The following is a 21,603-nucleotide window of genomic DNA, read 5'->3' on the forward strand; positions in this document are numbered from 1 at the left end:
GGCTAAGCTAAGGAATCTTGACTTTATTCCTGGGCAAGTTGGAGCCTATACTGAAAAGGGTGCTCAGTGATCCTATCAATATACGAAGCTGGTGGCAGAACGTTTGCTGCCTTGTAACCAGGATAACGCTAGGTGAGCAGACCAGTGGGACACTCGTGAGCAAAATGAGAGCCTGATTCAGGGTGGTGGCACTGGAAACTATAAGAAAATAGATGTAGTACTTGACATATTTTATTAAATCAAATAAATAAATTTTAACATCTTTGAAATGAAATTACATGTCTCAACTTAATTAGCAGCATTTCTTCTTTCTTAACAACACGTAAAATAATGGTGTATCTTAAAGTTGATGGTGTCCAAGATTCAATGATTACAATACCTGGATGTGAGTAAGAAATAGGGAATTCAAAGGAAAAGTTTTAAACCTGGGTAATTGGAAGAACTCTATTATTCCTAACAAAAAAGTAAGGGTATTTCCTTGATCCCTACATAGGAGTCTAACCAAATCTTCTATTTGAGCAATGACTCATAGATGATGATAATGCTACTCTACTTTCCCCATCTGAACTTATAATTAAAAATACTTATTAATGACAACTTTAAGATGAACATGTTTTGACCCTCAAGAAACTGTCATAATTTAAAGGGAAGGGAATTGCCACTGAAAGGAGTACACGGTGCTTAGGGATGGACGGTGTGCAGTTTCTGGATCAAGCTGATATTCAAACATATCAAAGCAATTGATAACTTCAGTCATTTGAACAATCGGAACTTCTTCAAATACTGGTTCACTTCTTCCTTGGGGTAGGGACGGAGTGCAATGCAAGTGGGGATGTTCTCTGGCTGCTCCACCCACAGCTTGTGGTCAATGTTCTTCTGTTGCAGCGTCTCTGCCAGCAACTTTAAGGTGGTCTCATCTGGGGCCTACAAGGAGCAGAACACAGACTGAAAAGCCCATTTTGTAAGTGACAAAAGGCAACGGACAAAAAAAAAAGTATGGAGGGGGGCTCCTCTTAACTGAAACTGGAGGAACAGCTCTACCAAAGAAGGAACTGTAGAGCAAGTCTCTAGAAACAACAGCTTCATTGCTCCATTTGCCATTCACTCTCTGAAGGGGTGGGAGTGGGGGTGGGAATGCATTGTCAGTAATTATGCTCTACACATTTTCTAGTTCTGGTGCCTAAACAGCATCCCTAATCCCTCGGCCAGCTCTGACTTTAAGAGCTGACTACTGGAAGGATTTCTAAAATCACATCACCTCCACCTCCCTCCTACTTCCACCCTAGTCCACACAAACCTAGAAGGATTTTCTTTCCACCAGGATAGTTCCCAGTTTTTAACTCAAGGGTGGGCAAACTATTCTCTAGTGTCCTTCTGAAATTGTTTCTCATCATCTTTATCACCCGTGCTGAATCCCATTACAGGAAATAGTATAGCTATCACTCAGAAAATAAAGATACTTAGTGTGTTATGTTGCATAAGGTATATTTTTTTGCCTATGAAGGCAGAAGCCACTAAGATAACCAGAGGTTTGTCTTATCAAATTAGAGGATGCTGGGATTGCCACTCAATCTACTGAGTCCTTTGGGCATGCTGAAGAAGAATGCATTGACTTCCCCTCCCTCCTTCTTCAGCACCAGGAGCAGCACAGTACAAGTTAGAGTGAGTCCAAACCCTTGCTCTACCACTTACTGATTTGTGTGCTCTTTGATAAGTTATGTGACTTAGCTGAACCTTTGTGTCCCCGTTGTAAAATGGGATGATAATGCTTCCTAGTAGTAGTGAGATTCAGTGAAATCAGGCTCAGGTCTGTGCCTGACACACAGCATCCAGTAAATGGAGTTAATCTTGGCACTGTCTTATATTTTATTGGTCTTTATGGCTACAGCACCACCTTTATTTAATCAGTGGTGACTCCTACGTCCCTTTCTTGAGTCATAGCTAACAACAGAATCATGAGATGTCTTTTAAACTCAGAGGAGTCACTTAATCTCTGTGGGCTTCAGATGTCTCATCTGAGAAAAGGGGTAAATATTTTATCTGCCTGAAAGCAAGGGAGTGGGGGATGTCTGAACTACATGATTTCTTGAAGCCTTCCTATAAAGTCCTATAAAAAGAATCTAAAGGAAAAGCTATCTGTTTCTTTTCTGCCTACTTATAGATTCTCAAGACATTTTCCTACAGGTTACAGTTTAATGTTTCATTACCCAACAGCAATTTTTCTCTTGAAAAATGATCTGCTTTTGCCAGCTGGCCAAGAAGGAATTACCCAACCCCTCCACCCCAGGTTTATTTATTAAAATAAATAAATTTTATAATGAGAAGAAAATTGCTTTAAAATGAAAGCAATATTTTTTTCATTATAAAATGTGTGCTTAATGTAGGAAACTAAAAAAAAATAGAGAAGCATTACAAAATAACCAAAATTCCACTACCCACTCACTACTTAATATTTGGATATATTTTCTTAGTTCTTACTTTCAAAATCTGGATCACTTTGTATGTAGAATATATAGTTCAATTAGAATCGCATCATGAGCACTCTTCCATGTCAGGTAAATATGCTCCAAAAACATGATTTATGCTAGTTTTGTAATAATCCATTATAAGAGCATAAGTTTAGACAATTCATCGTACTGGAAATTTAGTGATTTCCACTTTTTTTACTATTATAAAATGCTCCTATCCTTGTACAACGCTCTTTGGGTGCATCTTGCTATTTTCTTAGGATACATTTCTAGAGGCAGAACTGACAGAAGGTAAGGGTAAGATCTGTTTGGCTATCTGTAAAAAGAACCTTACCTCTAATGCTAGGTTCAAATTATACTAGGGTTCACATTTATTTTCAAATAATTTGGCGTCAGAACCAGGTAAATGCTCCAGTTTGGCTTCACTTGCAATAAGGAACCCCGCGTCCTTACCCTTTAGTATCGGTTTTGCTAAAAGGGTTAAGGACAGTACTTTTCTGCGCAGCCATTAGAAGGCCGGCGCAGTGCACAGGTAGAAAGGCGGGTGTCGCTCCACCAGCCTCCGACCTCACAGGCATCTGTTTAAGAGGGACGCAGGTAAGACCGAAGTGGTGCGGGAAGCGTTTATAACGGGCCCGATGTCCACTTGTCACACCGTCAGGCCCCACCCAGTCAAAGTAAGGCTCCCTGGGCAATAGCTCAAGCCCCAGAACCCTTACCAAAACTTAGAAGTCAAACACCCCTCACCACTAATGCCACACCCACTCCATGAAGTTAGGCCCTCCGACTCAAGACCACACCCTCTTCCGGTCTCGATATCCTCAGGGCCCCTCTCCCTCCGCCCGGGCCTCACCTCGAGGACCACCTTGCGCATGCGCCCCAGCTCCCGGAGGTAAGCGGCCGTGTGCGGGTGGTCCTGGTGAATGTGCAAGGCCGCGGTGGCTGCGTGACAAGCCTGTGCTACCAGTGCGCCCGCGGGCCAGGAAAACGGCGCCTGTGATAGATCCTTTCGTAACACCAGGTACTGTACCAAGATCTGCGGCTCTGCGCCAGCGACCGCCATCTTCCCGCTCAACTGAAAGGCCAGGCCTATCCCCCGATGCATGCCGGGATCAGGGAGGGGCCCTGAGCGCTGCCATGTTTTTATACGGTGGGAGTGCAAAGCACGCTGGGACCGGTTGGCTTGGATTTGAAGGCAAGCGGGAACTCTCGGCCCTGGCCTGAGTGAGCCAGAGGAGAGGAGGTAAGGGAAAGTAAGACCCAGTGGCGGAAGGGACCGTGACAGCGTGGAAGGCTGAGCGGCATTTTTACAGCTCCTTCCGTGTGCAAGGAAGCCCGGAGGAACCAGAGGCGCCGCGCCTTGGGAGCGCGCAGGGGCGGGGAGGTAGACATGGACACCGCCGACTCGGACCCGGGCAGCGGACCGGGCGGGTCAGGGAAGGGGAGTCCTAGCGACGACACTTGGGGTGTCCGGGGCGCACGGGTGCGTACCTGCGTTGCGTGTGCCTGCCCTCTAGGTTTGTCTGAATGTGAACCGATTCTTGCCATTTCATTTTGTCCCCAAGGACAGCCCTATTACTGGTGCTTGGACAGCTTTCTAGCAAGTCTCTTGGAAATCTGAGGAGGAGATGGAGCTGGCGAATACTCTAAGTCAAGACGGCGAGTCCAGAAGAGGTATTCCAAGGGTCGCCTTTCCCCCCTTACTACTGCTGCCCAAACAACGCGCAGGTTGAAAGCCCTTTCCTCCTCTAACCGATGTGTGACCTGTCCTGTTTGGGAGCAGGATGGTGAAAGGAACTAACATTGAAGACTTAAAGGGACAGGCAGCTAAGATCATTGGAGCAGGAAAAATTACTTCACATATTCTAGGCTCTTATCCCTTTTTAGACCAATAGGTTGCATTCCCAGTATGCTAAGCGTTCATATTCAGAGCTACAGTTCTAGCCAATGAGCTTTCTTTACTCTTCCCAGGATTTGGGGGGAGCCATTTATGCATTACTCCCGTGGAAGAGGCAGTGACTGGTATTGGTCAGACCTGGGTTGGAGTACTGGCTCTGCCATTATAAATACTGTGGCCTTGGGCAAGTTATTTTACTTTTCTCTGCCTCAGTTTTTTCGTGTGGAAAATGGAGATGAATAATAGCATTGTGGTGGTGGCTGTGGAAATTAGATAAGTAATTCTTTTAATGCTTTTCAAGTGAAGCATTTAGCACATGCCTAATGCATAGGAAATATTAAATGCTTTAATTGTTTGCATGCTTTGCAAGTAAAGGATCTAGCACAAGTGTCTCTTTTTTTAATAAGTTTATTTTATTTATTTAGTTTTGGTTTTCGTTGCTGCACGCGGGCTTTCTCTAGTTGCGGTGAGCGGGCTTCTTATGCGGTGGCTTCTCTTGTTGTGGAGTGTGGGCTCAGTAGTTGTGGCGCACGGGCTTAGTTGCTCTGTGGCATGTGGGATCTTACCGGACCAGGGCTTGAACCCGTGTCCCCTGCATTGGCAGGCGGGTTCTTAACCACTGTGCCACCAAGGAAGCCCCACAAGTGTCTTAATATGTAGGAAATGTGCACAAATGTTTCATTGCTAGAGTTGATTAGCATTATGAAACTATGACCTTTACTATATTGGTCTTTAGTCAGTCTCTTAGGATCTGAGATTGCCTCTGAATTTCTATCTGTTGGTGAGCTTGTTTTCCTGTCTGATACCCAGTAATATTGGTGGACAGTTCCTTTCAGTGTGTGCCTTTATAGTCCTATGCTCCTAATACTTTTCAGAGCTTCAGAGTACTTATTCAAGCCTCTGTGGATGTCTAAATCCAGTTATGCGTTAGCACTTTGGGAAAACATGCGTAAAACCCCAAAAAACAATTCTGCATTAAAAAAAACAATTTCTGAGAGAGTCAGTGAATTTGGTGACCCTGTTTCCTCTGGGTCACTATTATCATAGATAACTGAGATTAGCCATATTCAGATGATGCCCTTTTTGAACAGTGTCTTGGTCAGGGACTGCTTGTAGGTCAGTGTTCGGCCTAAGAGGTTGCTGATCATTGACTTCTGTTGTCAGCTCCTCTTGTTTTATAAATTGTTGGCAGCGTCTCCAGTTTAGCTGACCACAGAGTTCTGGAAAAAGGGTCACCCTCTGTTCTTCCCTGAAGTGCTTCCTGTTCCTGGGGTTAGAAATCCTTAGCTTCTTGTGAAATTCCTTTTTTACTTCCCTCAGGTGTTTTAGCTCACTTGGAAAGACTAGAGACTCAAGTGAGCAGATGCCGTAAAAAACTGGAAGAGCCACAGAGCGCACAGGCAGTGGAAAGTGCTCTTGGAACCAGGATTCATGAATTGAGACGTCTGCGAGATAAGCTGAGGGCTGAAGTGAAACAACATCAAGCTAGAGTGAGTAGAAGGGTGGTTGACGTTGGCAGGCTTTCCTAGAGTGTAAAAAACAAACATGATCTGGGAATTAGCAAATTTGTGTAATATGTTTTACCTGTGGTCTTACTGGATGGCTTTCAGTCCTTGATCCCTCAAGTGATCAAACCTGTAGAGACGGCTAATGTCAATACCAGCTAACAGTTGGCAGACATTACTGATGTGCCAGGCGAATTCTTCCTAATAGTCTCTTAAACCTGCCCTCATAGACATGAGCCTGTTACCTTAATCTCAGCCAGACTTGAGTCATTGGTACTTTTGTCATTAGCACCATCTTTCTATAACCCAACCTGAAACCTCACAGTAAACTTTGACTTTTCCTTCTTTTCAGCTTTCTCTCTGGCCCAGGTTCAGTTAGTAAAACCTGTCAAATTCTTCTTTAGATTGTCTTTGTGCCCCTCCCCCACCCCCTGCTGTAGAGCACGTATTATCCACATGGGTCCTAAATATTTACCAGGTGATATAGATGGCGGGATTATTGCAGCAGTCTGCTAGTTCGTTTTCTTCTGGTATTTATACTTCTCTGATAAATTCCGCACAGCCAAGAAAATCTTCATAAAACACTACATTTTTCATTAAATTACAAGTTTCCTTGCTCAAAGTGTCAGTAATTATTCATTGCTCCTGGGTTAAGGTCAGCCTTCTTTTTCTTGTCTTCCCTCCCTCTCTTCCTTTTCCCCCTTTCCTCCATTTCTTCTCTTCCTCCCTCCCCCCTTCCTTTTTTATTAAAGAAAAAAATATATATATATATGTATACACATACCCATATATGTGTATATATGTTGTGCACAAATCTGAAGATCCTTTTACAGAACGAACACACCCTGGTAAGTACCACACAGATCAAAGTGTAGACTACTACCAGTACCCCAGAAGTCTCCCTTAAATCCTCCTAGTCATTTCCCTCAAGGTAACTGCTATTCTGGTTTCTGTTACTATACATTGGTTTTACTTGTTACTGAGCTTTATATAAATTTAAAAAGTATAAACTCTGTTATGTCGGGCTGCTTTTGCTGAATGTTATCTCTGTGAGGTTCATCCATATTGGTGCATGCTGTGGTCATTCTTTCATATTGCTATATAATTATTCCGTTTAAGAAATATCCCACAATTTATTTACTTATTGTACTTATTGGTGACATTTGGGTTATTTGGGTTGTTTCACTTTGGGGCTATTAAGAATAATGCTGCTGTGAACATTCTTGTTCCTGTCTTTTGATGTAAAAATATATACTTTTCTGTTGAATTGCTGGGTCACAGGGTATGCAGATTATCTTTAGTAAATACTATCAAACAGTATTTGAAAGTTATTGTACCAATTTTACATTCCCAGCAACAGTGTATAAGGTTTCCATTGTTCTGCGTCTTTACCGATACTTGGTGTTGTCAGTTTTAGAAATTTGTCATTCTAGAGTGTGAGAGTAAATCATTGTGGATTAATTCACGTTCACCTAATGACTGATGATTTTAAGTACCTGTTTGGACACTTGAAAATCTTCTCTTGTGAACTTATTAAGATTTTTGCAGAATTTTTATTGGGTTGTATATCTTTTATTGTAGAATTCTTTACACATTTTGGATATGAGTTCTTTGTTGTGTATCTGTATTCCAGATCTTCTTTTAAAGACCTGGCTTGCCTTTTCACTCTCTAATGATGTGGTGAGAAGAAAGTCTTCGTTTTAATGAAGTTTGATTTAGGAATCTAACTTTATGCTTACCGTTCTTGTTTCCTTTTACTCTTTGCCTAACTTTGAGAACATGAAGATATTCTGTGTTATTTTCTAAAAGCTTTATTTTACTTTTTATTTTTAGAATTACAGTCCCTCTGAAATTGATTTTTGTGTATGGTGTGAAATAGACGTCATACTTCTTTTGTTTTTTTCCATATGGATATCCAGTTCATCCAGTACTACTTCTTGAAGACCACTCTTTTCCCATTGTATTGCAGTGGATCTTTGGGTCCACTCTGGGCCCCTTTCTGGGTTCTGTTCTGTGCCATTGGTCTGTTTGTCTTTGTGCTAGTACCAGAGGTTTATTACTGAAAGTTTTGATACCTATAGCTTAGGTCTTCTTCAGAATTATCTTGGCTATTGTTGGCCCCTCGAATTTCGCATAAATTTGGGAATCGGCTATCAATTTCCAAAAAGAAACCTCCTGTAGCTTTGATTGGAATTGCACTGAATCTATATATTGATTTGGAGAGGATTGAAATCTTTATAGTACTGCGTCTTCCAGTCAGTGTACATGGCATATCTTCTAGCTTCTTGGGATGAACACTTATTGTTTTTTAAGTCTTTTTTTCTCCTGTATGTGTTTAAGTTTATAAATTTCCCTCTAAGCATAGAATCTTAGTCCATATGGGCCACAATAACAAAAATACCATAAACTGGATGACTTACAAGCAACAAATATTTATTTTTTACAGTTTTAGATGCTGGGAAGTCCAGGATCATGGCACCAGCAAATTCAGTGTCTGAGGACTTAACTACCTCTTTGATTGTGGTCTCACTGTAACCTCATATGGCGGAAGAGGCATGCTAGCTCTTTGGCATCTCTTTTATAAGGGCACTAATCCCATTCATGAGGGCTCCCGCATCATGACCTAGTCACCTCCTAAAGGCCCCACCTCCAAATACCATCACATTGGGCTTTAGGTTAGGTTTCAACATGAAGTTTGAGGGACACAAACATTCAGTTCATAGCACATGGCTTTAGCTATATCCCACAAGTTTTGGTATATCATGTTTTCATTATCATTTCAATTCAAAATATTTTTGATTTCCATTGTAATATCTTCTTTGTCCCATAGGTTTGTTTTAGAAATATATTGCTTAATTTCCAAAAATTGGGGGATTTGTTAGTAATTTTTTTAGTTACTGATTTATAGCTTAATTCCATTGTGATCAAAGAACATGATCCAGCATGTGGTCAATTTTGATAAATGTTCCATGTGCATTAAATGTGGGTTTTGCATTTTTGGGTACTGTATTCTCTCTATCAAATAGACCAAATATGTTCATCATGATGTTCAGATATTTTATATCCTCACTAATTTACTTGTCACCTTGTTTTATCAGTTACTGGGATAAATGTGTTGAAATCTCCTGCTGTAATTGTGGATTTGTACATTTTTTCCCCTTTCATTCCATTTTGCTGTATAGTAGGTACAAACAAATTTAGGATTGTTATATCTTCCTGGTTGACTTAACTTTTATCATTATGAAATGTTCCCTTTTCTTTTAGTTAAACTTCTTAAAGTCAACTTTGTCAAATATTAGTATCACTACAACAGCTCTTGTTCTTGTAAGTATCAATAGCATATAGTTAGACATTTTTAATCCAGCCTGGCAGTCTTTGTCTTTTAATGAAAGTATTTAGTCCATGAACTTTTAATATGATTACTAACATATCTGGATCTCAGTCTACCATGTTGTTATTTATTATCTTATTTGTTCTTTGTTTCTCTTTTGTCCCTTTCTTTCCACCTTTTGGATTGATCTTTTTTTATTATTCCACTTCTCTAATTATACATACTTTTAGCATTCTTTTAGTGGTTATCCTCCAGAAAACATGCTTTTTTGTCTTACTTTAGATTAGTACTTGTACCACTTTCTGGATAATTACAGAACCTTCTAACATCTTTTCTCTCCCACACATGCAACCTTTCATGTTATTATTGTCATATGTCAATTCTACATACACTTAAAACTGTATGAAACACTTTTGTTTGTATAGTCACTATGCCTTTAGAGTTACATATATATATTTACCTTTTTCAGTGCTCTTTATTACTTGCTGCATTTCCAAATTTTCATCTGGGATTATTTTCCTTCAGTGTAAGTAGTTCCTTTTGGTACTACTTTCAGTGTAAATTTGCTGGAAATAAATTCTCTATTTTTGTTTGTCTGAAAACACCGTATTTCACTATATTTTTCATGTTTAAAGGGGTATTTTTGCTCGGTATAGAATTATAGATTGAAATTTATTTTCTTTCATACTTTAAATACGTTTTTCCATTGTCTTCTAGTTCCATAGTTTCTGTCAGATGTTATTATTTATTATTTGCATGTAGTGTGTCTTTTGTTTGCATGTAGTGTGTATTTTTCCCTCTGGCTGCTTTATGGTTCTGTCTTTGGGTTTTAGCAGTTTTATGTCATAATGTGGCTAGGATTGGTTTTCTTTCTTCATCCAGCTTGGTGTTTGTAGCATTTCTTAATTACTTGCTGTTTTTCATTTATTTGGAAAATTTGGCCAGTATCTTTCAAATAATGCATCTGCCTCATTCTTTCCTTTATTTCTGGGGCTCCCATGTGTGGAGTTTTTGTTTTGTTTTTACTGTGACCTATGTCTTATATCTTTAATCTAGATAAGAAAATATACCTATTTTCTACTTTTTTTATGTGTCCAGTCAGCTTTTAAACCTGTTGAATTCCTGATTTTGGTTATTGTATTTTTTGGATTTAGGATTTTCATCTGACTCTTTTTAATAGATTCCAGCCCTTTGGTGTGAGTTCTCCATCTTTTAATCTATTTTAATGACTATGCCTGATAACTCAAATAGCTGAATCCCTTTGGATCTGCTTCTGTTGTCTTCTTTTTCCTCCTGGTTTTCAGCCATCTGTTCCTCTTCCCTGATACGCTTCATGATTTTTTTTTTTCAGTGATGGGTATTGTATGAAAAAATATAGGGATTCTGAACTATGTTCTCTTCCTCCAGAAAGAATTTCATTTTTTTTCTGACAGGCAGATAGCATATGGGCGTATCACCTTAATCCAGTTGAGGTAGTCTGTTTCTGGTTTGCGCTTACTCCTAGGGTGTAGTCCTTTGGTGGGGGGCAGGGGGACCTCACTTGAAAGCTTGGATGTGTTGGGAACAGATCTGTCAAGATCCCTCTTCTTTGGCAGGCCCTGATCTCCAAAATCTCTGCTTAGCTTTTTAACTTTCAGGAGCTTCTTTCTGTTTTGGTTTCTAAGTACCCAGTCACACGTAGGCAGTTTAGGATTTGGCAAATGCCTGGAGGGCAAGTTGTATGCAGAATGTTGGGTTCCCTTTTCTATAGTTTGACCCACAGCAAGGCTGCTCTGGTAACCTTGATCTCCAGTTTCTGTTTCCCTGGCATGGTGAGACTGCTACAGAATTTAGCCTGCAGCTTTCTATTTGGCCTGCATGCCTTGTGATAAAAATCAGCAAATGCTCTGAGGGGGAAAACCTCAGGAAATCCCAGCTAACTTCAGAGCATTTATCTTTAGTCTTCAATCTGGCTATTTTGGTGATTCTCCAGTGCCTTCGGGCCATTTTCTGTTTGTTTACTTGCATGATTGCTTATTCCTCTTTGGTATTTGATCCAGCTTGTGTAGTTGTCTCAGAGGGAGAGTTAGTCCAATACCTCCTACTGGGCCGTAGCTCACAGCGTGTGGCTTAGGGTCAGTATTTCTCATCCTGGCACTTGAAAACCTGCACAGTCTGACCCAAACCAACTTTCCCAGCCTTGCCTCTTCGCAGCTGTTTTTGCTTACCCTAGACTTTCCTCACATCCTTTTCTTTCTCCTCTCACAGTACTCTCCATGCCAACCAAATTCATTGTTGTCCAGGCCAGCACAATTTCTACTTCTGATTCCTAGCACTGTAACCCACAAGATTCTTCCTCTGCTATGAGTTCATAGCACCAGGTGGCTGGCCACTGTAGCATTTCTTGATTGATTATATAATAAAAAAATATTCTGCATTTAAATTTTTTCCAGGTAGGTGAGGGCATGGGCCTTCTATTATGCCCCTTTGTACCCAGTTTGATCTGCTACATATCTCGCAGGTTAAAGCATCTACTACCAATGTAGAACCGGACCAAACATTAGAGATTACTGAGCAAGAAATTTTGAAGAGAAAACGGGAAAACGTGAAAGCCATTCTGCAGGCATATCGTTTTACAGGTATAGTTTTTTTTCTGACCTGTTTCAGTCTGGGTCTCTTGTCTCTAGTGAGTTAGTTTGCAAGATGTGTTATAAGTCCTGGACTTACTTCATGAACATTGACTTTTGTCCCCTTCAATATACACACACAAAGCTGGCATGCTATTCATAGGCAACTTTACCTACAAGATTGGCCTCTTTGTGCAGCATAAGGTTGATTGGTGGCTAGCTTAGCCTGTTCATTTTTAGCAGTTTGACATGTGCTAGACGGTGTGCTAGAACTTCCTTTACTGCTGGCTTGCTTTTTGCCACTGGTCAAATAGTTTGAACCCCTCAAGTCTCTGTTTCACCATTAACATGAGGATTTATTTACCTATTATCTGTATCATAAGAGGATTGTGGGAAGACGTGGGGACTACCATAAATTATTTGACACTCAGGAAAAAAGGAGCATAGGTAAATTGAAAAGTTCAAAATCTCTTCCTCAGTAATTTAATATTTAGGATGCTTTTTCTTTCCCACCATTCTTCTGTGGTTTTATCAACTCAAACTCAAAGTGAGCCAGAGTCAGTGAGAAGAAAGAGTCTGTTGTCGTTCATTCAACGAGCATTTGAGCCCATGATGTGTGTAACTAGGCAGTGCTGAGGGGACCGGGATGCACAGATGAATAGGATACTGCCTTTGCCTGACATCTCTTAAGGTATCGTCTTATTTGTCTCAGGGATCAGTGGGAAACTGACCAGCCGAGGAGTCTGTGTCTGCATCGGCACTGCTTTTGAGGGGAATCTGCTGGATTCCTATTTTGTGGACCTTGTCATGCAGAAACCACCTCAGATACATCACCATTCGATTCCAGTCTTCATTCCCCTAGAGGAGATATCTGCAAAATACTTACAGACTAATATTCAGCACTTCCTGTTCACTCTCTGCGAGTACCTGAATGCTTACTCTGGGAGGAAGTACCAGGCAGATCGACTTCAGGTATCTGCGATCTTACAAAGCATTTTGTGAGCCCGGATAAGCTTAAAAGGAAAAAAAGGAACATGTTCTTTTGTACTTTCAAATGTTTCATAACTCTGAGCCGGAAGTTTGACCACTGTCCTTCTAATGCTTGTTTCTTATTAATATACAAGCTGTTTTCCACCTTGTCTTCTGTTGAAACTCTGGATGATGTGGAAGCATGCATACCAGTTAAGGGATTATTCACTCATGAATGGTGATTCTCAAGCTTTTGTACCTGACCCTTCCTTCGCCTCACAAAGTGGTAGGGTACAGTTGCTATACTTTTAATTCAACAGGAATTTATAGAGTACCTACTATGTGCCGGGTGTCTTGCTGAACCTTGGGTATAGGTGCAAAGCAGAATAATGGTTTCTTGAAATACCACAGAGGAATACTCTCCATCTTTGCCTAAGCTCTGGCTTACCTTCTATTTAGGGTTGCAGTTGAGCTTAGGTTTGAGGTAAAAAGGAAAAAAAAGGTAGACAGGTAATGAATGCAAAAAGGGAATAAGTGACTCTTAAAGTAAGTGACTCTTATAAGGCATTTCCCTCTTTATGCATTTGGAATGACGCTGAAGCTCCTGGTTGTCAGATAAACTTAAATTGGTACGTGAATGTAGACATGAAGCACCTCAGCCACATGGTTGTCAGTGCAGTTCTTGGCAGAAATAGTATCTCCTCTGTATCCCCAGCCCCTGGCCATTTACTTAGACTCTAGGCTGCTACCAGTTCTTAATTATCTTATAAATCTCTGTCATGTGTCCTTTTTTCAGGCCTTTCTCTGTCCTTCATTTATCTCTCTGAGATTTAATTAATAGGCCCTGTTTTTGGTAGACATGTTTGAAGCGTCATAACCACTCACTGCCTTTGGAGTTGTAATTGTCATATACTTTGTGTCTCTTTTGATCCTCACCCCCATTAGAGTGACTTTGCAGCCTTTCTGGCTGGGCCCTTGCAGAGAAACTCACTGTGCAACTTGCTGTCGTTTACTTACAAAGCAGAGCCGGAAGGCCAGTCCTTCCCATTTTGTGCTAGACTGCTGTATAAGGACCTCACGACAACTCTTCCAACTGATGTCACTGTTACTTATCAAGGTAAGAGGAAGGATACCTCCAGGAAGAAATTATAATATGCCTGGGTTACTTAGGTTGATTGAAACAGGGTGAAATAGCCTACATCAGTTGGGCCTCTTGAGACACTTTCTTCTGTTTATGTACTATGAACAGAAAAATATGAAGACAGATACCAAGAATATCTTCCTTGTTTCTACCAAATCTTCCTCTCCTCTTTGTAAGTAGTAAACATAATTATCCTAGTTTTCCTTTCTCCTTTGCTCCATCCAACTCCACCAGAGTTCTTTCAGCTTATGATTTGTTTTCATTGGAGACCCCTCTTAGAGAGACAGCTAATGAGGCTGTCATAGGGTCACTGTGGTGGAGAGAGCCAAGACTCGTTTCACTGTGAAACCAAGTAGACATGACAAGTCAGCATATACTTAGCTCTCCAGAGACTCTTCTCTAAATGAAAATTTTTCAGGGATGGCTGAGACATTTGCCGTGACTTTGTTTTCGTTAAATGTACCATAGTACATGGGTGATAATGAGAAAAAGGATAAAATGTTTTTAGGAGGCAGAGATTTTGAAGCTGCCACAGGTTTCACATCATAGGCTTTAGATTTCTCTGGGCAGAGTTTCTGGTCTCAAAATTTCATTGGACCAGTAAGGGGCAAGCCTCTCTCAGCTCCAGACCAAATTAAAAAAAAGTTACATGGGTCCAGAATATTAGTGATCCAAGTTCTGATTCCTACAGTTGCACTAAATGAGATTGATAGGTTCTATCTTTTTTTAGGGACGGATGCATTATCCACCACACGGGAAGAACAGCGAGCAGCCCATGAAAATCTGTTTTTCACAAAACCCCTACATCAAGTGTTTACTTCATTTGCAAGCAAAGGAGACAAGTTGGATATGAGCCTGGTCTCCTAGAATATTATTTTCATTGGGAACACATCAGAAGTGAGTAAACTAGTACTGACCACAGTTGCAAGCAAGGTCCTGGGAACTGAAAACTGTTGAAAGGCTCAGACTCCTTGCCTGGGGACCGTCCTTGCAATGAGAACAGACACCCACCTCATCAGCATGGTTAGGGACAAGTTTGAGTCTGTCTAGACCCTGGCATTTTCGGACAGTTCTCCATGATTGCCTGGTCATTTGTTACAGTGCTCAAGAGTATCTCTTGAGGTATTGATTTGATCATACATTTTAGCTGAAAATCAGAGTGGTCTGTGGGGTAATAGAGAGCATTTTGTGAAAAAGGGAGTATGTACCATTCAATTGAAGAGTATTTCTAGCTTTTATGATACCTTCAAGTAATTTTGCCTTACTTTCCTTATCTGTGACTTTTGAAAAGAAAGTTCTTAGAACACCCTAGGTTCATGATACGACGTGAATCATATAGTTAAGAAGGGAAGTGTGTTTAATCTTTGGTTTGGAACGGAATATTCTAGGTCACTGCTTTACAAAGAATATGGCATGAGAAGGTACTATGGATAAAACAGTCGGGGTTCCATGTATCTAATGTCGTTTCCTAGAACATGTTAGTAGAGCACAGAGTGTATTAAGCTCAGCGGTAAAAAAGCATGATCAGAAATCTCCTCATAACTTGATCACTGCAGAGGGAAGCGGACCCCCCCTCCTTTGTCTCTTCCCTCCCCTGCAAGCTCCAGGCCCTGGCTGCACATGTGTCTGTCTTCCTCATCTCCTAGTCCAGGTAGGGTACCACTTCTTGTAACCATGGCCTCTGCTCTGCTGGTGCTTTTTGTTCCTTGTCTTGAGAGTATACGCAGGGCTAGTGCTCGGATGTAAAAACCTGTCATCGTGCCGTTTTAATTCCTGTCCCGTTTCCCGCCCCGCCCCACCCCCCCAGTCACAAGTAGGAGTCATTACCACCTGTACTGCCCAAGGCCAAGACCTGATGGCCACGCAGCAACCTGCAGGTGTGGCAGCCCCAGCTAACTCTGGGAGGAGCGCAGGGGAATGGTCAAGCCAGCTTGGACCACCGTTTAGAAAGAAGCAGCTTAAGAAGAGAGCAAGGTCCTAGTTTAAGCTGTTGCCTTCCAGGCACATGGTGAGGAGGAGTGTGGGAAGGAGCAAAGCACTTCTCAGATGAGGGCTGTTGTTAACAGAATTTTCCCAGTGATCACATTCAAGTTGAATAAAGCTTTTAATAAAACAGTCTTGTTCTTTATCAATACCTGTAAATTCTCTTTTAAAGCAGTAGCAAACGCGACTGTAGCAAGAGCTCAAAAGGCAAGGCAATATCGGAAAGTGTTTTTTAACAGAAAGTTAAAAATATAAATGTAGAAGATCTGTTTATATATTTTTCTTTCAGAAATAAAGTCCCTTTCCCTCCCTCCCTCCCACCAGGTAAAAGGAAATATTGCACTTTCTGCTCTCATGACTAAGGTGACTGGGGTTCCAGAAGAACCTTTCAAGATTATCAGGACGAGGCCCATTTTTCACGTAACTCGGACCACAGAGGCAAGCAGGTCTTCAGAGTGAAAAGTGCTGCTTCCAAGTTCTAGCTGGGGAGCAGAGCAGCTGCCAGCCCTCATGGTAAGCAGAGCTGCGCCACCTGTGCTCCCCCGCCGGGCATGAAGGCAGCAGCCTTGTTCCTCCTCTGGTACATTCCTGCTCACAGCGGCCATGGCCTCTCTGGGGGAAGGAGGGCTGGTCGGAACTAGGGCTCTGGAAGGATTATTCCATACTATGCCTAAGAGCCCTACTCTCTGGGGAAGCTACAGGCACACCAAGGAAGAGTATGGCCCACCCTCAGAGCTCACACATCCATAAACAAATGAAGGCTTGAGATTTTTAAACCTGAAGTCTATGTGAGTGTGCACTTCAACAGCTTGGGAATGTTGGGACTTGGTCATTTGTCCTTTCCCAAGGCCTTTCTTTGATTCCAAAAAATAAACTCTCCCTCCCGTGTGGACTCTCGTGGGGCTCGAGGCCATTCAGGAGTTGTCTACTACCTGGTGGGGCAGTGTAACCGAGGAGCCATTAGGGAACGTGGCTGGCTTCTCTCGCCCCTTCAAGAAGAAGGTTAGCAGCTCCCCCTTCCCTTTCACAAAGATGGGCCCTCTCCTCACAAAGCGGAAGCCGTACTCTCGAAGGATGACTTGAGTTTCTTCCACCACCTGTAGAGGGAGAACCGAGAGCTTGGGCTTAGAGAGTGAACCTGGGCTGAGGGGCCCAGTGGTACCCACGCAGGGTCCCCGTCCACAGGCTTACAGCGCTCTTCCCCTGCCCCTTCCAGCCTGCGTACCGGTTGGGGCGGTGGGGTTTGCCTGGCCCGCCCCTCTCCCAAAGGTAACCTTCGTGCTCACTCTCCTAGGAGGTCAGCCACAGGTCACCATGTTTGGCAACTTGTATGCCTGCTTTTCTGTCCCCTTTGCCCTTCTTGTGGAGCTTTCCTGCCAGAGCCAGTGATACAGGTCAGGGTGGTTTTGGGGGGAGCTGTTGGAGGCCCAGGGTGTCAACTGGTTCACACCAAGAGGCGGGACATCCTTATCTAGAACTTAAACCTACATTTTGCAAATGGGGTTGAAGTATTTTCTCCGTTTTACTGAGGCATCTCTTCCCACCCTTGCCCTTGATCTCAGCATTGCCAACTTTAATGTTCTGGGCCAACAGAAAGGAGGCAGTAGTGCCCTGCAAAACATGCATTATCCCGATTCCACTCCCTGGATCTGAGCACACGGTCAGCTCTGTGGCTGGACGTACCTGAATGTTGCCCATGACCCCTGTGGACTCCATCCTGCTGGCTACGTTGACTGTATTGCCCCAGATGTCATAGTGTGGCTTCCGGGCTCCGATGACGCCAGCCAGTACCCCTCCTTTGTTCATGCCTGAGGTAGAGGCACAAAATTCAGCACAGCCCCATCTCAGAAGCCACCAACTCTTCTCACGGAATTTGCCACCTGGCTCCAACCACAAAGCTCCTAGTTATGTAACATCTCGTCAAGCCTAAGTTACCAGAGGACAGAAATCACGTGTCCTACTCACCCTCCTCACTCTGTGCTCGGTAAATGTCAGCCACCCCAATATACTAACTCATTTAGTACAGAAGTTGCCAGTTTCTCTCTTGACACACCTGGTACTTCAAGTCTCCTGTGACCCTGCCCAGGATCAAGACCCCTTTCCCAGTAGTGGGTGGCAGGTGACATGAATCCTAACAGGCTGGACTGAGGTGAACAAGCGCCTCAGGCACAGAAGAGTCCCTGGAAAGGTAGACAAACTCAAGTCCCAGGCGGATTCAGAAGGAAGGCCATCATCGCAAACAGCATGGGACAGGGATGGCTGACCACTTCATCACACTTTCGGTTTGATCATCAACCTAAAGACCCTTAAGGTCCCTTCCAGCTCAATGAGTATGACCCTCCCCAGCCAAAACGCCTAGGGTCTTTCTAAGCCCCGTCCTCCCTGATTTGCCGAGCCCCCTGCACCAGGGGGAGCACGGCAGGAGTGGGCGAGCCGAGAGGCCTTACCAATGCGCAACATGAAGTTGTTGAAGGACTGGTTGTTGATATTGGTGAGCGTGTCTTTCATGGCGAGCGCGAAGTCGGCCAGATCCGCCAGGTGCTGCCAGCGCTCCTTGTCTGACTTCTCCTGCACGAGAAAGCAACCATGAGCGCCAGGGCCAGCCGGGCACCTGCCTTCCCTTCACCTGCTAGTGACAGGCCTTGTTCTGCACTTCTTCCCACAGGGGAGCCAGGGACCTCTTTAGCTCTGACCTGTCACTGTGACAGCTCACTTGGGTCCCTCTGGGTCCAGCGCAAGGATGGGCAGAGGTGGTGGGGAAGGCAAATCCTTCCCAGCCCAGCTGCTGTCTGCCATGCACCTGGCAGGGTCGTGTCACCACCCTGTCTGAACCTGGCCTTTGAATTTTGTATCGTTGTCCTCATTTTGTTGCTTCAAGTAGACTGTAAGCACTTGAGGGTGATGACCATTCTAGATGTGTTTCTTTAACCTCATCCATAAAGTGGAGATGGCAGTAGGACTTAAACTGTACAGCACAGTTGTGAGATAAACTAGGGTAATGTTTTAAGAACAGCCCTTGGGACCAGGGTCCCCACAGTTCATTTCCTCTCCCTCTGGCGCGAAGCACAGCTGGCCTCACAGGGCTGAGCTAACAGGAGAATAATCTGTCAGCCAGTGAGCGCTGACGACTTCCCTCTCCTAACAAAACCATTTCCCCAGCCCGGGCATCTTCACTGTTACATAACTGTGTAGATAGTTTCTGCTCCCTGGTTCTTAGGAAAGTGTAGAGCATTAAGAGGGCATGGCCACAGGCACATGAAAAGATGCTCAACATTGCTAATTATTAAGAGAAATGCAAATCAAAACTACAATGAGGTATCACCTCACACCAGTCAGAATGGCCATCATTAAAAAGTCTACAAATAACATGCTGGAGAGGGTGTGGAGAAAAGGGAACCCTCCTACACTGTTGGTAGGAATGGAAATTGGTGCAGCCACTATGGAGGGTCCTCAAAAAACTAAAAATAGAGTTGCTATATGATCCTCCAGTCCTATTCCTAGGCAAATATCTGGAGAAAACTTCAATTTGAAAAGATACACGTACCCCAATGTTCACTGTAGCGCTATTCACAATAGCCAAGACATGGAAACTATCTAAATGTCCATCAACAGATGGATAAAGATGTGGTACATATATACAATGGAATATTAGCCATAAAAGAGCGAAATGATGCCATTTGCAGCAACATGAATGGACCTAGAGATTACCATGCTAAGTGAAGTAAGTCAGGAAGACAAATACCATATGATATCACTTATATGTGGAAGCTATATGATACAAATCAACTTATCTATGAAACAGAAACAGACTCATGGACGTAGAGAGCAGACTTGTGGTTGCCAAGGAGGGTGGGGGTGGGGGAGGGAGGGACTGGGAGTTTGGGATTAGCAGATACCAACGATTATATAGAGAATGGTTAAACAAGGTCCTACTGTAGAGCACAGAGAACTATATTCAATATCCTGTAATAAACCATAATGGAAAAGAATATGAAAAAGAATGTATGTATATGTGTGTAACAATCATTTTGCTGTATGGTAGAAATTAACATTGTAAATCAACTATACTTCAATAAAATAAATTAAAAAAAAAAAAGAGGGTATGGCCACAGTTACATAAACCATCTCATGCCCGGCCTAAGCTGTGGAACAGTGGGGGGCCATGTGTGTTCCCCCCTCTCTGCTTATTAAACTCGTAAACCTGGTTTTATATTTGCACCACGTGGTGCTAGTGGGTGTGTGTCTGTGACCCCTTTGCACAACAGTACTCAATGGCAGCTACTTTTATTATGACGTGGTTTCCCACGTGCTACGTGTAGGCTGCCTCTCTCTTGCCCCATCTCTTCTAGACATTGAGCTGGTTAGCTACCTTGTTGGAGCTGGTAAAGCCGTTGGTGTTGACATCTGGGGTGACTCCTGAAGCTGCCATGTAGGTGCTGCCAATGGTTTTGATCTTGGTGATGACCCGAAACTTGGGATTGTCCAGGAGCTGAGGCCAGTAGTAAGGAAGAGAGAACTGTCAGCAGTCAAGGGAGATGAATGAGCCACAACTAAATGACAGATTTGCCCGTTTACAACAAGCCCACGAGACATCTAAGATGTCTTCCTATAACAGCGTCATTCAGCCGACATCTGCCACATGATCCTGGGCCAACGTCCTGATATTCTGAGCCTCAGTTTCTACCACCTTAACACTGGGACTAAAGTGCCAGTCTCCTAGGGTGGGTGAGCATCTATATAAAAGCATTTCCCCTGGTATACAAGTTACCTGATAAATGTCTACTGAATCTGAATTTGAGGGTAGGAGGAATCAGAGGGGCCTCAGGATCCTGTTTTGGCCAGACCTTCTGCGAACTTGCAGGTGATTTCCCAGGCTCTCACCTGGGACCCAACATCTCCAGATGGCTGCAGAAGCCCCTCCGTTAGGCGGAGGGGCTTTTATGGGGAAACACAGCAGCCAGAGTAACTCTCTAACTTCTCTCTGACTTCTGCAGCCTTTCCTGGGCTGCAATCTGGAAGAGCTGGCTCTGTGGCAGGAGGAGGGGGGCGCAGGATGGTCACTCACAGAGTCAAAATCTGAGATGATCTCATTGAGGAAGCGCAGACACTCAATGCCACCGTTATTGATGCTCTCCTCTGTGTAGAAGTCAGCAAAGTTGGGCAGGGAGGCAAACATGACTCCAATCTCGTCATAAGACTGACTGTAGAGCTCCTAAAAAGAGGCGGGGCCAAAGTGCTCAAAAAAAGTCTAAGTGAATAATGTGCTATAGCAATGAATCTGTCTTCCATACCCATGACATGTGCACTCAGCTTTTTGGACACACACGTCTCCCAGACTATCCCAACTTTGAATTATTAGAAGGTAGCTCATCACAACATTTAATAACTAAAAAAGAGCTTCACTAGTCCCTGCAACAGCTCCAGCTCTGAGAAGAGGGTGGGGTGGAGCTGGGAAGTGAGGCATGAGAACCAGTCTGAGATGATCACAGTCGACAGAAAGGTGGGCTCCACCAAGGCCTTGGCTTCTGAAATGGGCCTCCCAGAGGTGTGTGGCCCATGGAAGCAATGTCTATGGCAGTGCCCTTTACCAAAAGCCTGTGAAATTCTTCTTTTGCTTCTAGTATTGTGGTGCTGGGTAGGTCCAGCCCTACCTGGGCCCCCAGGCCATGTCATAAGAAGACAGAAAGCCAGATGACGACACAC

General features: G+C 43.2%; 3 protein-coding genes across 6 annotated transcripts in view; 1 reads left to right on the forward strand and 2 right to left on the reverse strand.

The window, feature by feature from the left end:
- Positions 1-264: 264 nt before the first annotated feature.
- Positions 265-3,573, reverse strand: PTRHD1 (peptidyl-tRNA hydrolase domain containing 1). Its single transcript, XM_068564045.1, has 2 exons — positions 3,322-3,573; positions 265-924 (listed from the first exon to the last, which is right to left on the reverse strand). Exons 1-2 carry the CDS (start codon positions 3,571-3,573, stop codon positions 754-756), a joined length of 423 nt encoding a protein of 140 aa, XP_068420146.1. The 3' UTR covers positions 265-753.
- On the forward strand, positions 3,339-16,311 carry CENPO (centromere protein O). 2 transcript variants are annotated; one of them, XM_068564043.1, is made up of 8 exons: positions 3,339-3,711; positions 4,034-4,142; positions 5,686-5,855; positions 11,702-11,819; positions 12,520-12,779; positions 13,722-13,893; positions 14,648-14,814; positions 16,225-16,311. In XM_068564043.1, the coding sequence occupies exons 2-7, from the start codon at positions 4,097-4,099 to the stop codon at positions 14,782-14,784; spliced, it is 903 nt and encodes a 300-aa protein (XP_068420144.1). In that variant the 5' UTR covers positions 3,339-3,711; positions 4,034-4,096; the 3' UTR covers positions 14,785-14,814; positions 16,225-16,311. The 2 variants fall into 2 exon arrangements, with proteins under 2 accessions (XP_068420144.1, XP_068420145.1); XM_068564044.1 differs by lacking the exon at positions 16,225-16,311 and having other exon boundaries at positions 14,648-14,816.
- Positions 16,312-16,729: 418 nt separating this feature from the next.
- ADCY3 (adenylate cyclase 3) overlaps positions 16,730-21,603 on the reverse strand; it is an 89,026-nt gene continuing 84,152 nt past the window's right edge. For all 3 annotated transcript variants that reach the window (XM_068564041.1, XM_068564042.1, XM_068564040.1), the window contains exons 18-22: positions 20,966-21,112; positions 20,270-20,389; positions 18,348-18,468; positions 17,584-17,708; positions 16,730-16,997 (exon numbers count right to left, since the gene is read on the reverse strand). In XM_068564041.1, the coding sequence (XP_068420142.1) occupies positions 16,815-16,997; positions 17,584-17,708; positions 18,348-18,468; positions 20,270-20,389; positions 20,966-21,112 (696 nt within the window). In that variant the 3' untranslated portion in view covers positions 16,730-16,814. The remainder of the gene's footprint in view (positions 16,998-17,583; positions 17,709-18,347; positions 18,469-20,269; positions 20,390-20,965; positions 21,113-21,603) is intronic.

This window comes from Eschrichtius robustus, chromosome 15 (assembly GCF_028021215.1).
Source record: "Eschrichtius robustus isolate mEscRob2 chromosome 15, mEscRob2.pri, whole genome shotgun sequence".
Classification (NCBI taxonomy): domain Eukaryota; kingdom Metazoa; phylum Chordata; class Mammalia; order Artiodactyla; family Eschrichtiidae; genus Eschrichtius; species Eschrichtius robustus.

Coding starts and splice junctions, on each gene's coding strand:
- CENPO (XM_068564043.1), top strand. CDS start 4,097: ATGGAGCTGGCGAATACTCTAAGTCAAGACGGCGAGTCCAGAAGAG. Junction 4,143..5,685: donor AGACGGCGAGTCCAGAAGAG/GTATTCCAAGGG, acceptor TACTTCCCTCAG/GTGTTTTAGCTCACTTGGAA. Junction 5,856..11,701: donor TGAAACAACATCAAGCTAGA/GTGAGTAGAAGG, acceptor CATATCTCGCAG/GTTAAAGCATCTACTACCAA.
- PTRHD1 (XM_068564045.1), bottom strand. CDS start 3,573: ATGCATCGGGGGATAGGCCTGGCCTTTCAGTTGAGCGGGAAGATGGCG. Junction 925..3,321: donor TGCGCAAGGTGGTCCTCGAG/GTGAGGCCCGGG, acceptor TGCTCCTTGTAG/GCCCCAGATGAGACCACCTT.